The sequence below is a fragment of the Acanthopagrus latus genome, chromosome 18, assembly GCF_904848185.1.
Source record: "Acanthopagrus latus isolate v.2019 chromosome 18, fAcaLat1.1, whole genome shotgun sequence".
Classification (NCBI taxonomy): Eukaryota; Metazoa; Chordata; class Actinopteri; order Spariformes; family Sparidae; genus Acanthopagrus; species Acanthopagrus latus.
The window spans coordinates 25,616,010-25,630,089 of NC_051056.1; the positions used below are offsets into that span (position 1 = coordinate 25,616,010).

The 14,080-nt window shown below is 41.8% G+C and overlaps 3 protein-coding genes across 5 annotated transcripts; 1 reads left to right on the plus strand and 2 right to left on the minus strand.

The window, feature by feature from the left end:
• Nucleotides 1–710: 710 nt before the first annotated feature.
• zbtb33 (zinc finger and BTB domain containing 33) lies at nucleotides 711–7,014 on the minus strand. 2 transcript variants are annotated; one of them, XM_037076880.1, is made up of 2 exons: nucleotides 6,536–7,014; nucleotides 711–5,212 (listed from the first exon to the last, which is right to left on the minus strand). In XM_037076880.1, exons 1-2 carry the CDS (start codon nucleotides 6,849–6,851, stop codon nucleotides 3,321–3,323), a joined length of 2,208 nt encoding a protein of 735 aa, XP_036932775.1. In that variant the 5' UTR covers nucleotides 6,852–7,014; the 3' UTR covers nucleotides 711–3,320. The 2 variants fall into 2 exon arrangements, with proteins under 2 accessions (XP_036932775.1, XP_036932776.1); XM_037076881.1 differs by lacking the exon at nucleotides 6,536–7,014 and adding an exon at nucleotides 6,089–6,438.
• A 927-nt stretch (nucleotides 7,015–7,941) lies between these two features.
• LOC119008088 (NFKB activating protein) lies at nucleotides 7,942–10,999 on the plus strand. 2 transcript variants are annotated; one of them, XM_037078133.1, is made up of 8 exons: nucleotides 7,942–8,607; nucleotides 9,135–9,215; nucleotides 9,355–9,419; nucleotides 9,579–9,671; nucleotides 9,756–9,798; nucleotides 9,882–10,079; nucleotides 10,275–10,424; nucleotides 10,518–10,999. In XM_037078133.1, exons 1-8 carry the CDS (start codon nucleotides 8,150–8,152, stop codon nucleotides 10,690–10,692), a joined length of 1,263 nt encoding a protein of 420 aa, XP_036934028.1. In that variant the 5' UTR covers nucleotides 7,942–8,149; the 3' UTR covers nucleotides 10,693–10,999. The 2 variants fall into 2 exon arrangements, with proteins under 2 accessions (XP_036934028.1, XP_036934029.1); XM_037078134.1 differs by having other exon boundaries at nucleotides 9,759–9,798.
• Nucleotides 11,000–12,294: 1,295 nt separating this feature from the next.
• ndufa1 (NADH:ubiquinone oxidoreductase subunit A1) lies at nucleotides 12,295–14,001 on the minus strand. Its single transcript, XM_037077716.1, has 3 exons — nucleotides 13,762–14,001; nucleotides 13,562–13,651; nucleotides 12,295–12,550 (listed from the first exon to the last, which is right to left on the minus strand). The coding sequence occupies exons 1-3, from the start codon at nucleotides 13,861–13,863 to the stop codon at nucleotides 12,530–12,532; spliced, it is 213 nt and encodes a 70-aa protein (XP_036933611.1). The 5' UTR covers nucleotides 13,864–14,001; the 3' UTR covers nucleotides 12,295–12,529.
• Nucleotides 14,002–14,080: the final 79 nt, after the last annotated feature.

Sequence of the window (14,080 nt, forward strand, 5' to 3'; positions counted from 1 at the left end):
CAGACTGAAATATCTCAACTAATGATTCAGAGATTCACCTGAGTTTTCCTGTAACACCAACATGAGATTCAGTTCTTTGGTCGTCTCTGATGGATTTGCTTGAAATTTGGTGTAGTGCTCGTTTCCACAGACGAGATTAAACTGTTAATAACTTTGGCCATCCCTTAAATGACCGATTACTATTAACTCACCCACATGCCGACTGAAAACACTTCTGCTTCACAGTAAAACAGTGTTGCAGTATTAAACCAAACCACCGAAAGCAATATTAAATGACTCCGTAAAGTCTGTCCAGCGTAATCCAAGTCTCAGCAAGTCCCTGGATCCCAAATTGATTTAAAAGACGTTATTTACATCGTTTTGGAAGCTCAACTCTTTGCGGTAGCTTTCAAACTAAAAGCGTTATCTGAGGTGTTCAAATCCATTTGGGATCTCCGGGCTTTCTGGAGACTTTGTCATGCCAGACGAGCTGTAAGGAGGCATTTTATGTTTTAGACGTTTTAAAACAACCTTCTGTCCACTTCAGCTGTTTAGGAGAACACTGTTTTGCTGTGAAGCTCCAGAAATGTTTTGTGAACTGCACTCCACAGCAGGAGGACGAGAAGACAGAGTGAATTTCATTTTTGGGTGAACATATCCTTTAACTCTCCACAGGGCGCCATCATGTGGTCAAACTTTTAACTTCCCAAACTTCAGTTTATTTTACTATAAATAAATAATTTGAACAAATGATGTTTCTATGATTTGCTCGCTTTTAGATGCTGGAAAAATCAGATGTTTACATGCTGGTAGTACAAGACAATTACATTAAAATTGTAAAAGAATAATTTATTTACAATCTGGGAACCCTCATTGCTAACTGACAGAAAAGGGACATTTTGTACAATGCTGACAGGATTTAATAACTATTTCATTTTTGTCTACTGCTATAAACCTAATAAATACATCTGATACAGTACAAAAAAGGGGGAATTAAGACAAATATACACTGTACATCACACACCGATGTTAATCTGTTAATTAAAAACAAAAACCTGCATGATTTTATTGAATGACAATAGGTTTCCATGTTAGCACTACCTTTTTCACTCATACTGACCAATTACTACAGTTCTGACAAAATGAAAACCAGTAAAAAAAAAAAAAAAAAGATGCAACACTAAGTGCTTTGTGACTGAAATAATCCTCTGTTCATATCAATCTTATCATCTCATTTGTATTCAGGACCTCTTGCTGATGACGCCAGCGGATTTTGCATTAAAAATAGAATTTTAATATCACAAATGGCAACCAAAGGAAATAAAAAATATACAGGTGCATTGAAATAAAACAGAAAGTGTTCAGTGGGACCAAACACATAGAAACACAGCTGTTTCTCCAAGCAGACAAATTAAATAACCTTTCTGTGTCTTCCCTGCCACAACGCCCACATGTGGGAATCACCAACAATCACATTAAAATATATATATCTCAGATCAGCATGAGCATTTACAGAAGTGGGTTTTTAAAATCGTCTCAAATGGAATGAGTGGAATAATCAGTCCAGATTTTTACTGGAGTTAAAATGTCTGATCCTTAAAAACAGACGTGAGATTCATGAGCGACGCATCCGTTGATGGAAGGAGTTAAAAATAAGGGCGACCTTGTTTTATGTGGATATGGGACACCATCCTGGCTCTGAAACAGGTAACCCTGTTTCCATTTTTATGAACTGAATTCAGTGGGCATCATGATGTCATCAATAGATTTAGACAACATGGTCTAAAGGTTAAAAAACACAGCTGAAACAACAAAGACATCCTTCTCATGACTCATGTAAATACTTTGGGTCTCTGATCATTTGTCTGAAAACCCAAAAGGAACCGCGTCCTGACAGCAAGCGAGCATCCGACTAACGCTTAACATCCGACACGTCTGTCCGCACTGAATGCTTTTTAAAAAATGCACTTGTGTCATGTAAACAAAACAAAACAAGCACCTGTCAGCTGTAGTCGAGCTGCAGTCGAGAGCTGAACGGACACAGAACCAAGTGAGTAAAAGACGAGCGAGAACTGAACGGTCGTCTTCCTTGATGGGCTGAGTTAGATAAACTACAGCTGACGTCTCGCGGTTTCTTTCTGGTGGCACTTGTGATTCTTCCCGCTGCAGATGAAGGTCCAAGTTATCTATTAATTCATAACCAGCAATGTAATTTACTTACGTTTTAACTGTTTCGGCAGCTGGATTGACAAACTTTTTTTTATTCCATCCTGGCACTCCAGATAAAAAGAGAAGGTACCAAATGAGGAAGGAAACAAATAGAATATATTGGAAATACATTTTAATATTTCCTACAATGCTTGATAGGATTCTTGTTACTTGGAGTGCCTGGACTTCCGATGGTTTTCTATACGTTTTCTCTACATTGTATTACACTCAGCACCCAGTCATCGCCCTCTTCTACTTATGTTTTTGATGTCACACAGGTTTACAGTGATCATGTATGTTGTAGATCATGTTCACTCAACCATCTGATGTGAGTGTGTTAACGTTGCCACCAGTCAGGATGTGGTGTGTGTGTTTTTTGCTTATGTGACTTTTAACCTAAGTGAACGGTGTAAATAGAAACCGGGCGCCTGAGTGAGCTCAGAGTGACGCACCACGCCGCGCTGCAGAGTCTCTTCAGACCAGTTAGGAAATCGCAGTAGAAAACAATTTTATTGATTCTGTCCTGACGCTGTCATTAAGTTCGGACATGATGCTGAACATACATGATTTATTTTCGCCCTTTTGTTACAGCTCTTGATTTATTACCTTGACATCCCGTCCTCTGCTTCTTATTGTGGGGCAGCTGATGTTTCTTGTATGGAACTAAATCATCCATATAAATTGATGTTTTCTTTATGATTTTACGGCATGTGAACTAATTCTGTAATTTATCATTTATTCTAATGATACTAAAGATCAAGGCTATTGATCAAGCAGAGTTACATGAGTGAAGGTACGGCCACATTAAACTATTCGCTCTGTCCTCGCTTCACTTCAATTGAAGTCGGCGCGGCTGACAAATTCAAGCGTTCGTTTCCTGTTTTGGTACAATATCGGTTCCCCCTTGATCAACTTTAACCACGTGGCTCTGATATTATTCTAGCATGCATCAACACAATCCTTAGCACGTAATTACACCAAAAATCTTGTTTACCTGCAAGTATAATGTGACTGAACCTCCTGCTGACACTATCAAGAGTTACAGAAGAATATTATTGACATGGAACCGAAAAGAAGAAAAAAAAGTTGGGGGCACCTGAAAAGGCACAGGTAATGGAGCAGCAAGCGTTTGCTCAGTATGTCTCTGGTATAACGAAGTCAAACTCTGTGGCTCCCTGTGGAGGAGTGTTCACGGCTGTTTCTGGTCTGGGGTGAGCCTCGGGCGTCATGTGGGCATCGGGCTCGACAAAGATGTCGTCCCAGTTCAACATCCTGGTCTGGGTGGAGGAGTGGACGTCTTCGCCAGCGGTGGTGGTTATGTGATGCACGCTGCCGTCCTCGGATATGACGGGGACCCCTGGCCCGTCACTAGTCCACGAGTACGACTTCATCTGCACCGTTTTGCACGGCAGAAGTCGGTACAGGTTGTTGTCGGTGTCATCCTTCTCCTTCCTCCCGCTGGGATCCTGGTTGTGGGCTTGCTTGCAGTGGGTGGACAGCACCTGGTAGTTCATGAACATCTGATTGCACACCAAGCACTGGTACCTCCTCTCTCCCGTGTGGTGGATCTCGTGTTTAGTTCTGTACTCGGCCAGAGCAAAGACCTTGTTACAGTAGCGACAAGGGTATTTCTTTTCCCACGAGTGGGTGTTGAAGTGGCGGCGGAGGCTCGTCAGGCAGACGTAGGGCCGCTTGCAGACGATGCAAACGTAGAAAGTTTTCCCGTCCATGATGAGCTCGTAGTGATCCTCCAGCTCTGTTTTGGTCCTTTTCTTGTTTGGGCTGCCTTTCTGGGACGGGGGTGATTTATCCAGGGGCTTTAAAGGCGTTGCCATTAGTGACCGCTTCCCTTTAGTGGCTTTAGAGCCTCCTTCGCCTGGATCTTCCTTCACTGGGACAATGTCATAAGTATCTTCTCCAATGTTGGCATAAACTTTACAGCCTGATGAAATAGAGTCGATCTCCGTGGCTGTGTTGAGTGTCACTGTCTTTTTTGCTGCCACGGTTGATTTGGGAATGTTTTTTTGATTGGCAGACACGTCCAAGAGCATTATTTTAAAATCCCCCTGCTGAGATGAAGTGGAAACCTGCTTCTTGTGGACACCCATTATATCGCTGTTCTCAGAGGGCTGAGATGCACTCGAGGGCTCGGGGGTCACACTGCTTGCCTTGGCTGGAGCAGCGGGAGTACTTCCTGAGGAAACTCTGGCGGGTGAAGACGAGTTGTTGGAGCTGCTGTCTGGACTGCGCAGAGGGCTGTTGTTGGGCAAACTGGGGGTTGGACAACTGGCGCTGGGAGGCTTTGTAGCATTTGTTCTCACTGGGGTTCGGGCTTTCTCTCCAGTTTTCTCTACCGTTTTTGCAACGGCTTGATTTGATTCTTTATTTTGCTTTGACGCTTCAACTTCTGAATCAACTGAATCCACATCAATTACCTCACCAGAGCTGGCTTTCTGATTGGTTGCACTGGTCTGAGCGTCTGTTTGTGAGACAAACATAACATCACTGTCTGAGTCCTCGTCATTACCTGCCGGTTTGCTCGTCTGATTAAATTCCTCCGCAGATATCGAGAATGACTCTGTGATTATCGGCATCATCTCTGTAGATGCGTCACTTTTGCTCCCAGTGTCCTTAGACAAACCAGGCAAGCCCTTCACTTGTGATAATGGCGACCCCAAGTTTGCAATGAACTTGACTCCCAGTATCTGTCCGGCGTTTATGAGCTCCTCAAGCATGTCAGAGCGGACACGTATAATCTTGGAGGTGTAAATATAATTGAGAATCTCCTCAAAGATTTCAGCTTTGATGAAGTTTAACTCAATCACTTGTCCGGCAACGCTGAAGAGCTGGTGGAAGTACGTACTGGAGGCAGACAGGATTGTTTTGTGGGCTCGGAATTTCTTGTCCTGTATGATAATGGTGACATCGCAAAATAATCCATGGTTTCGCTGCTCGTTCATGGACTTCAGCACAGCTTCTGAGTATTGTGTGTCGGTCGCAGATATCAGCTTTAGACTCGGCATGTCTGTAGAGAGAGGAAAAAAAAGATATCAAATTAGTTATTCTTCCAAATACACAATAAGAGACAGCTTAGATCATATTATGCAGACCTGCAGATTACAACAAGGTGCTTCAACAAACATTTCCTGCTTGTCGAGTTCTCACTAAGACTCCTGCAGGCAACAGGTGACACTCTTTGCTGCGTGTCCACATATACCTGCCTCCTCCCACTTTAAGATCAGAGATAAAGCTATCTGAGATTCTGTTGTGCTTAAAATCCATAATTAATGCCCTCAATGTTGTGTCAGTATTTCCCTGCTGTACTGAACATGGTATCAAACATCAATATTTTCAATTGTCCCTAAGACTCTGTCCAACGTCCTTTATATAAAAATGCTGGACAAAATATTACATTTTTTTAACATTCAGACCATCATGGAGGCGTCATTCATACCAGGATAATGCTTATAAACCGGCTATTATTTAAAGGATGTATTCAGTATTTGGAGATAACAATAACGTTTAAGCTAGCTAACGTCAGTGTGGATAACGTTAAAGTTGAACATGGCTGAAATTTAACATTAGCATGGTGTTGCACATTTGCAGAACAACGCTTTTTTTTAAAAAAACAAACAAACAAACAAAACTTTAAGGTGCTTCTCTGATCTTTTATTATCGCTCCTGGTGTGTTTAAAGCAATATTCATGTGCTGCTGTTAGCTAGCTAACAAAACGCTAGCTGTGTTTCCGCCTCCTCCTCTTTATTGAGAAGCGGACAGTGCGGCCTAACATCCAGCAGCTTGTTAGCATGCTAGCTTCGGCCACAGCACCACAGGAGGTTCAACCATACAGTCAAACTTTACTACTATTAAACCGCTGCACATCAACGTGGTTATATTTACCTGCACACCGGTGTTTTCTGCCAGGACTAAAGCACGGCCGCTACCGCCGACAGCAGTAACTTTAAGCTAGCTGGCTACAGACAATGGCTAACAACAGAGAGCTTCTCCTGCCAACTGCACTGGGCGCTCACACAGCCTCATTGATTGAGCAGCCACAAGGAGTCGCCGTCGCGTTGGATACGATTAAAAACCACACACGTAAAACTACACGGCATTAAAACAAACATGCTATAAAGAACATGTTGGGTTTATGTTAGCTGAAAAACTACAGTTAAAATAGTACCGGGGTGCAATTTCAGGTGACAATTGGTGACAATTTCTTTCCGAGCCCACCGGGTTTAGCGTCGAGATTACTACCGGTTCATAAGCTTCGCCTTCAAAATAAGAAAGTATGAGAGACCAGACTGCTGCCACCTCAACGTTAAGTGTAATAAAAAAAAGAATTACCTGGTGATTTCTGCTCCAGTTTCGACTCGCTTCTCACATCAGGGTCGGCTGGATCCTCTCCGATGAGGTTGAATGCAGCATTAAGCTTATCGGACACTTTCTTCCTCTCCGCTCCCTGGTATTTATCATATTCCTCCGAGTGTCTAGCCTTATAATGCCGCCTCATATTAAACTCCCTGAACAACACTTTATGCCTGCAGATGAGGCACGTCGCGTACGAGTTCAGGTCCGTGAAGAAAAGATCCATTGCCAGTGTCTTCTCCATTAACTTGTTCACCGGGTACAAATCTCTTTTTCTAACTGAATTAAAAGACATCTTGCCTGCCGTTGTTATAAAAACATACGGGACAATTTACAGCGAGTACCAGGTCTGCTGTTCACAATCTCCAACTATTTAATTCCGTCTTGTTGATCGTTTAAAAGTCCACAGTCCGCATGGTTCACAACTTCCGGTCGGGTGTGCGCGCTGAAGTGAAACCGGAAGTTGACTTTTTAAAATTTTACAATTAAACACTTTAAAAATGCACAGCTTCCAACACATATAATGTAAACGCATATGTGTGTCTTGGTATTTGTAGATATTTAGGCTGCACATCTTGATAGTGTTTTCTTGTTTTTATTTACGATATAGAACGCCAGAGCCACGCCCCTTCCGGTTTCCCCCATTAGACACTAAAGTGAGCCGCTGATTGTCTTTGCGCCTGAACTAGAGTAAATACGGCAAGCAAGGACCATATTTACTCTAGTTCACGCGCAACGAAAATCAGATTCACTCTACACAACACTCTTGCAAACAGTGGCTCACTGACTGAAAGGTTGTTTCTGCATCATATTCACTTGATTTCACTCTTGATGGTTATATTTGACAGATTATATATCCTCTTTAACAGTTGAAATACCTTTAAAGAGCCAATACAAATCATAAAAAGTTTGTATTTCACCTGCCAAAAAGTGATAACAGCTCCTACCTTGTGACTGACAGGTTGTTTCTGCATCAAATTGACTTGATTTCCCTCTTGGTGGTTATATTTGACAGATTATAACCAAGCCAGTCATTTTTACCTGTTGAAATGCCTATTTGGCAGACCCTGCCACCCTTCTAGCTTTCAACCGTATTTTCCCTTTGAAAGCAGCTTGTTTATTCAGTCATTAAAAAAATAAATATTTCTGAGTTTATATTATTACCTCAATAATATTGTAAGTTTAAAAATTCTGAGATTGAATATTCTTCTCCAAAACTACATAGTGCCTCTTTAATACAAACTACAAAATGTGTCTACGTGTTTGCAGGACACCAAAGATTCTGAAGCATCTGATTGCTCTTATCAGTTTTCTGTATTTCTTTTTTTATTTTAAATTTGCAATCAATAATTGTATAACAACTATAAGCGGAACTATGTGCAGCAGGCAGTCTGGGGGAGCGGAGTGTGTTTGTGGACGGACGTATCAATACTTCCTGTTGTTGGACGCGATAATGGCGTATTGCAGAAAAGAGAGAACATGAGCGTGTAAACATCTTAATTTCTCTTTTAATCTACATTAAAACAGCATTATTTTATCTCTAGTACTTCCAGGAGCTTACGGGTCAGTCTAAAGCCGTCTTCCTGTAACGTCATGCCGATGTCGGACCGTTCCAGCTCCGACGGCGGGGAGCCCCGGAGCCCTCGGGCCCGGAGACCGCGCACACGTTCCCGCAGCCGCAACCGCAGCTACAGCCACGAACGGAGCCTGTCTCCGGACAGCTTTGGGCCCAAACTTCCGAAGCCGCGGAACAAGGAGCGGGAACGTGAGGAACGGGAGCGCCGGTTCCGAGAGGCGAAAAACCTCAGACGGATCCGCATAGGAAGCCCCCGCCGGAGCCGATCCAGGTCCCGGTCCCGGTCCCGGTCCAGGGAGCGTCACAACAACACCAACAGCAGCAGCAGCCACAGTCACAGTCACAACCACAACCACAACTCCTGGTCCGAGCAGCGGGACGCTCCTGGAAAACACGGAAGCTTCAAAGATGATTATTACTACGAGCAGCAGAGAGACGATGCTCAGAGACAGAGACAGGAGGCGTTTATCTCCAGGTAACACATAAAAACACAAGTGTTACAGCTAAATGTCAACCGTGCAAGTCATCTATACAATATCGACAACCTTAAGTAATCAGAATTATATGCTTCTTGGATATTCGTCAATGTTTCAAAAGCTTTTAATACAGTTATCCATGACATTTTACTTGTTAAGGTATCAGAACAGTTTAAAAGGCACTGGGTTGAAATGGTTTGGAGATTATTTGCTTTACACACAAGTAGATGTTACTGTCTAACAACAACATCCTGCCAGGAGTGCCGAGGACGTTGGACTATAACATTGTAAAGGTGATCTTTGGGAGCATGTCAGTGCTGCTGAGTGTCCACAACCCAAAGTGATAGTCAAAACATCAATTAATCAGAGATAGAGATCATTTATACAACTGAGAATATTAATCAACTCTGTGTGAAGCTGTAACTGTGCATCTTCTAATGAAGAGTGTTATTGTTGGAATGGACATTATGTTTCAGCCTTTAGTTACTTTATGTTTCAGCATCAGTGTTTAACTGTCTTTCTCCAGACGCCTGCAAGAGAGGGAGAGGATCGGTGAGTTAGGCTGTCCTGAAGTCTGGGGATATTCACCAAGAGTCAAAGAGCCAGAGTAAGTTAGCAATCTCTCTTTCACAGACACATGGATTGTGTAATATTTGTTCTTAAGTATTACATATGGAGAAGATGCAAGGCAGCTCACCTCACTGTATGTAAGACTGGTAGAAATCTTTCTCTTCTGTCTCCACCAGCTCTGATGAATTCACACCAGTGGAGGAAGACGAGAAGAACAGCAGCTCAGATTCGAGCTCAGAAGGTACAGTGTGTGTGAACATGGATAAATACACTGATGCTTTAATGGCGTCGTCAAGAAAGAGAAAAGATACCAAATAAACCACAAAGCAACAAAAACCTTAAAATATCAACAAAATTCTGTTGTTTGAGTTAGCAATAAAATGTTGTCTGTCATTCACAGAAGAGAAGAAGAAGAAAAAGAAAAAGAAGAAATCCAAGAAGAAAAAGAACAAAAAGCACTCTGAGGACAGCGACCTGGAATCAGATTCAGATGGTGAGTCCATCGTCACATTATTTTAAGAAAGCTCAACAAAGTGTTTTTGTATTCATCAGCTGATCTTGTGTTTTTATCTTTCAGAAGAAGAAATAAAGAAGAAGAAAAAGAAAAAGAAGAGCAAAAAGTAAGTGTTCACAAACGGCTGTAAAAGGCAGCGTCATTCACACAGGCAGGAACACTTAGACTTCACAAACTGTTTCCCAACAGGTCCAAGAAGTCCAAGAAGAAGAAGGCGAAGAAGAGTCGTAAAGAGTCCAGCAACTCCAGCAACAGTGAGGAGTCAGAGGAGGAGGAAGAGGAGGATCCCAGCAGCGTGATGTGGGTGGAGAAAACCTGCATGGATGAACACGTGGTCGGCCCCGAAGCTCCGCTCACCCACATGTCCCAGGACGACAGACCTCTGGAGTGAGTTTAGCATCATCACTGATAGCATGTTAGCAGTAAGAAATGCAGGCAAGGTGTAGAAATTCAGTGGTGAATAATCATTATTTGTCTCCTGAAACATTTGGTTGTATTTTATTCTGCTGAAAGGAGCAAAAAGATTTTCAGAACTTTTCTTTACCGCATATATTTAAAAAGTGCATCTTTTCTTTCCTCCAGTTTCGGTCATGCCCTGCTGCCAGGTGAAGGTGCTGCGATGGCGGAGTACGTGAAAGCCGGCAAACGTATCCCCAGAAGAGGTGAAATCGGTCTCACCAGCGACGAGATCGCAAACTTTGAGAAGTCTGGCTACGTGATGAGCGGCAGCAGGTATGTGATGTTCACAAGCGGAACTATAAGCTCCATGAACATTTTTCGAGATGTGACAGTTAACTGTAACCAGTTTCAAATGTAACCCTGCAGACATCGTCGTATGGAGGCCGTGCGTCTGAGAAAGGAAAACCAGATCTACAGTGCAGACGAAAAGAGAGCTCTGGCATCCTTCAACCAGGAGGAGAGGAGGAAGAGAGAGAGCAAGATCCTGTCGAGCTTCAGGGAGATGGTGTACAGGAAAACCAAAGGCAAGGAGGAGAAATGAACGTCACGTGTGTGTACTGGATTCAGTCAGATTTACCCTTTACTGGACAAATTTACATTTTGTCTTGTGACCTGAGGTGTTTAATGTTTTATTTTTTAGAGGATAACGACGTTCTGTTTTCTAAAGCTATGTAACCTTCAGAGGGAGGACGTTGACTGTAAAGAAATGTGTGTAAATGAGAGTCTGCAAAATACTCTGCTGTATTATATTCTCCATCCTGTTTCCTTTTCAAATGTTCAGTTATAATTCGCTCCTGTAAATTTTTAATTCTGAGTAGAACGGTAAATAAATTTTCATTCCAAACTCGTCTTGTAGTTTTTACATGTGTTGCCCGAAGAGATAAACATGTCCAGTCATTCATGAGTGAAAAAACAAACAGAAGAAATGTCTGAAAAACTTAATTTTGTCTCTCCTTAATGTTTTGTTTCCTCAACCCTCAGTTTCAGGGCAATTCTTTTTAAATTATATGACGTCATGTGATTGGGCATATTCCCTGTAGCTTATAATGTAAACATTTTTGCATGTTAATGGTCAGTATGTATCAACTAATAGTTTAATGGAGCTGGCAGTTATTGCTAAAATTAAGCACACAAATGTACAAAGTTTCCTCTGGGTGGTGGCTTGGCTCAGCATTAGAGAGCTGGCGCTCCTTTATGTTAAAAGAAACAGCTGAGGAAGCCTCCTGGGTGCCTCCCTTCGGAAGTGTTCTGGGCACAACCAACTGGGAGGAGACCCAGAACTCACTGGAGGGATTATATATCTCATCTGGCCTGGGAATGCCTTTGGATGCCCCAGGAGGAGCTGGAGAGTGTTGCTCAGGAGAGGGATGAATAAGTGGAATAAGATGGGTAGATGAATGGAAGTATGTTTCAAAGTATCCCTCTTGTTCAAACACTGCTCATAGTTTCATAGTGCTCATAATGTCTATTAAATGTCAGAAATTATTAAAATGCCCATCACAACTTCCCAAAGCTAAAGAAAACCCCTATCGTGGTGTCTGAACAGTCCAAAACCTCCAAAATCATTCCATAGATGATGATATACAAAAAAGAAATCATATTTCAGAGGCTGGAATCAACCTCTTGTGTTTTTGTTACCTTAGTGATATTTGATAATCAATCTGCAGTCAGTTTTCTGTAGTTCAACCAACTGATTAATCAACCTATCATTTGAACTTTATTAGCAGTTGAAGTCTTTTTCAGTTTCCTCCAGATAACAAAATGCTACGCCTGTGACATCACATCAGGTGGAAGTCACCATGGTTACAACGACCGCTGACAGGAAACACTCATATTTATCAAGTGCTACAGTCTAAACATTTGGCCACAAAACTGTGAAAGAGCTGAGTTAAGTTCCCTTATTTGACTTTGCACATCCTGTAATGTGACTGTTGCACATGCAGACATTAAAATGTTGATGCTGAAACAATATATTGTGCAGCCCAGGAGGACATAAAGATGTATTGAAACTACTTGAAAACGTCTCTCTCTAATATAACAACTACTGGTAATATAGAGTCATATTACAGATGTTGATATATTCATTAGGTACAACACTGTATTATCAGCTGCAGAAGTGACAAACAGTATGAGACGCACAACATAAACAGGTGTAAAGCCTTTATTTGATCAGAGCAGCATTAGAGTGTCTCGTCTGCTGCTTTTGAAATTCAATATATGAGCCAAGAAACCTCCACAGATCTCCAGTGTGGAACAGTTTAATTGAACTGAACGGGGACATTTGCCTCGAAAGACTGAAAAAAACTGAGTGTTAAATAAAATCTTTTGCTGTACAACAAAGAACATTTTCCTCATCCTGGTCTTCATACTCCTCGTCATCAGTGGATGTTCTCCAGTCCCTGTTGGGAAGAAATAAAAGATAATCATGACTCAAGTCTCAAGATGGCAAAGTTTTACACATCATTACACACATTAGGGCAATAGTCTAAGGTTATTGAAATTGCAGCAGGGTCATGTGCAATATCCAAACCACAGAAACTGCAGTTTAATAAATGTTCAAACGTGTGATTAAACAGGATTATAAAGAATAACTAGCACAGCAGAGATGAACTGATCTTGTTCTTAAGAGGTCAGAAACCATGTTTGATTGATACAGTCCCCTCTATCTGCCACATCATCATGACCTTCATAGTCTTCTTCAGTGAGAATAAAAACTGTGATGCATAAATGATAACGGTTAAACATATTGCAATCACTTTAACCCCAGTGTAAATACTATTGTTTTATTTATCATCAATTAAAATTACTGTTAAAGGTGCTATTTGTCATCAAGAAAAGTTTATTTTAAAGTGGGATTTCCAGCTCCACAACAGCTTAAGCATTGGGATCGTAGGTCAGGCCGGCTGCCAACCCGATGCCTACATTCTTATATCAAAATATATAATAAAATACAAGTAAAACGTAATAAAAAGAGGTCTGACTTATTTGTCCCACCGAATAATACAATTCGGCATTAAAATTTAGTCACTTGGTCACATGACTTGGAATCTATAGACAAAAGCTACATTTTCATAATAAATATTCATATAATGAAAGAAGCAGTAAAATGAAGATAATGCAGATGTGTCTTAATTGTCGCATTTAGTTATACTATTCGGCATTAGTTTAGAGTCATTGGGTCACATGCCATGGAAGCATTATCATATTTGTTTTCCTAAATAAATACAGAAAACATCAGCATTCAAAAGAAATATGCCACATGACGCCGTTGGGTGTCTCTGGCGTGAGTGTCTGATGAATATCCAACCTATAACTCCACTAAGTTTTATCATTAAACTGTGTTTTCTTGGTAACATCTGCACAATTCAAAGCAGGCGAGTTTTCTCGCACATTGAAACACGGACACTCACCTTGGAGTCAAAGTACTTTCCTGTTCCTGACACTCGCCTGTCTCTCTCCATCAGGTACCACTGCCAGGGAACCCGAGCGATTCTCTTTTCCTACGGGACAAATGAAGAGTATTTAACAGAGTACTTTACACTCACAACCATGTTTCAGGGATTAGCAGTAACATGTTAGCACGGTCAGCAAACAGCATCTTCCTCCTCACCTTTCCTCCGTTGGTGAACTTGTGGATCTGTGCGGTGGCGACGCCGGGAATGATCAAACACACGGTCATGATGGCGAAGCTGGGCAGAATTTCGTACCACATGATGACAGCGACAGAGGGCAACTCTGATAACAACAAAGATGCCCTGAGAACTGCCCGCGACAGTTTATTTTGCTAAGAAGCTAACAAAATGTCGACGCTCCTGACGACCTACGATCAGTCAGCGGAAGAGGAATTATGCTTCCGGTCAGATTCTTTCAAAAGAAAAGCGTCAGCTCTGCGAGGACAGCGCCGTCTGATAAAAAGCCCCACACTGTTT

Excerpts from the sequence above, each read along its gene's own strand:
- LOC119008088 (XM_037078133.1), top strand. The coding sequence starts at position 8,150 with ATGCCGATGTCGGACCGTTCCAGCTCCGACGGCGGGGAGCCCCGGAGC. Across the intron at positions 10,080-10,274 it reads CAGGACGACAGACCTCTGGA|TTTCGGTCATGCCCTGCTGC; the intron begins GTGAGTTTAGCA and ends TCTTTCCTCCAG. Across the intron at positions 10,425-10,517 it reads TACGTGATGAGCGGCAGCAG|ACATCGTCGTATGGAGGCCG; the intron begins GTATGTGATGTT and ends GTAACCCTGCAG.
- zbtb33 (XM_037076880.1), bottom strand. The coding sequence starts at position 6,851 with ATGTCTTTTAATTCAGTTAGAAAAAGAGATTTGTACCCGGTGAACAAG. Across the intron at positions 5,213-6,535 it reads ACTGGAGCAGAAATCACCAG|ACATGCCGAGTCTAAAGCTG; the intron begins GTAATTCTTTTT and ends CTCTCTCTACAG.
- ndufa1 (XM_037077716.1), bottom strand. The coding sequence starts at position 13,863 with ATGTGGTACGAAATTCTGCCCAGCTTCGCCATCATGACCGTGTGTTTG. Across the intron at positions 13,652-13,761 it reads AGTTCACCAACGGAGGAAAG|GAAAAGAGAATCGCTCGGGT; the intron begins GTGAGGAGGAAG and ends TTTGTCCCGTAG. Across the intron at positions 12,551-13,561 it reads GAAAGTACTTTGACTCCAAG|GGACTGGAGAACATCCACTG; the intron begins GTGAGTGTCCGT and ends TCTTCCCAACAG.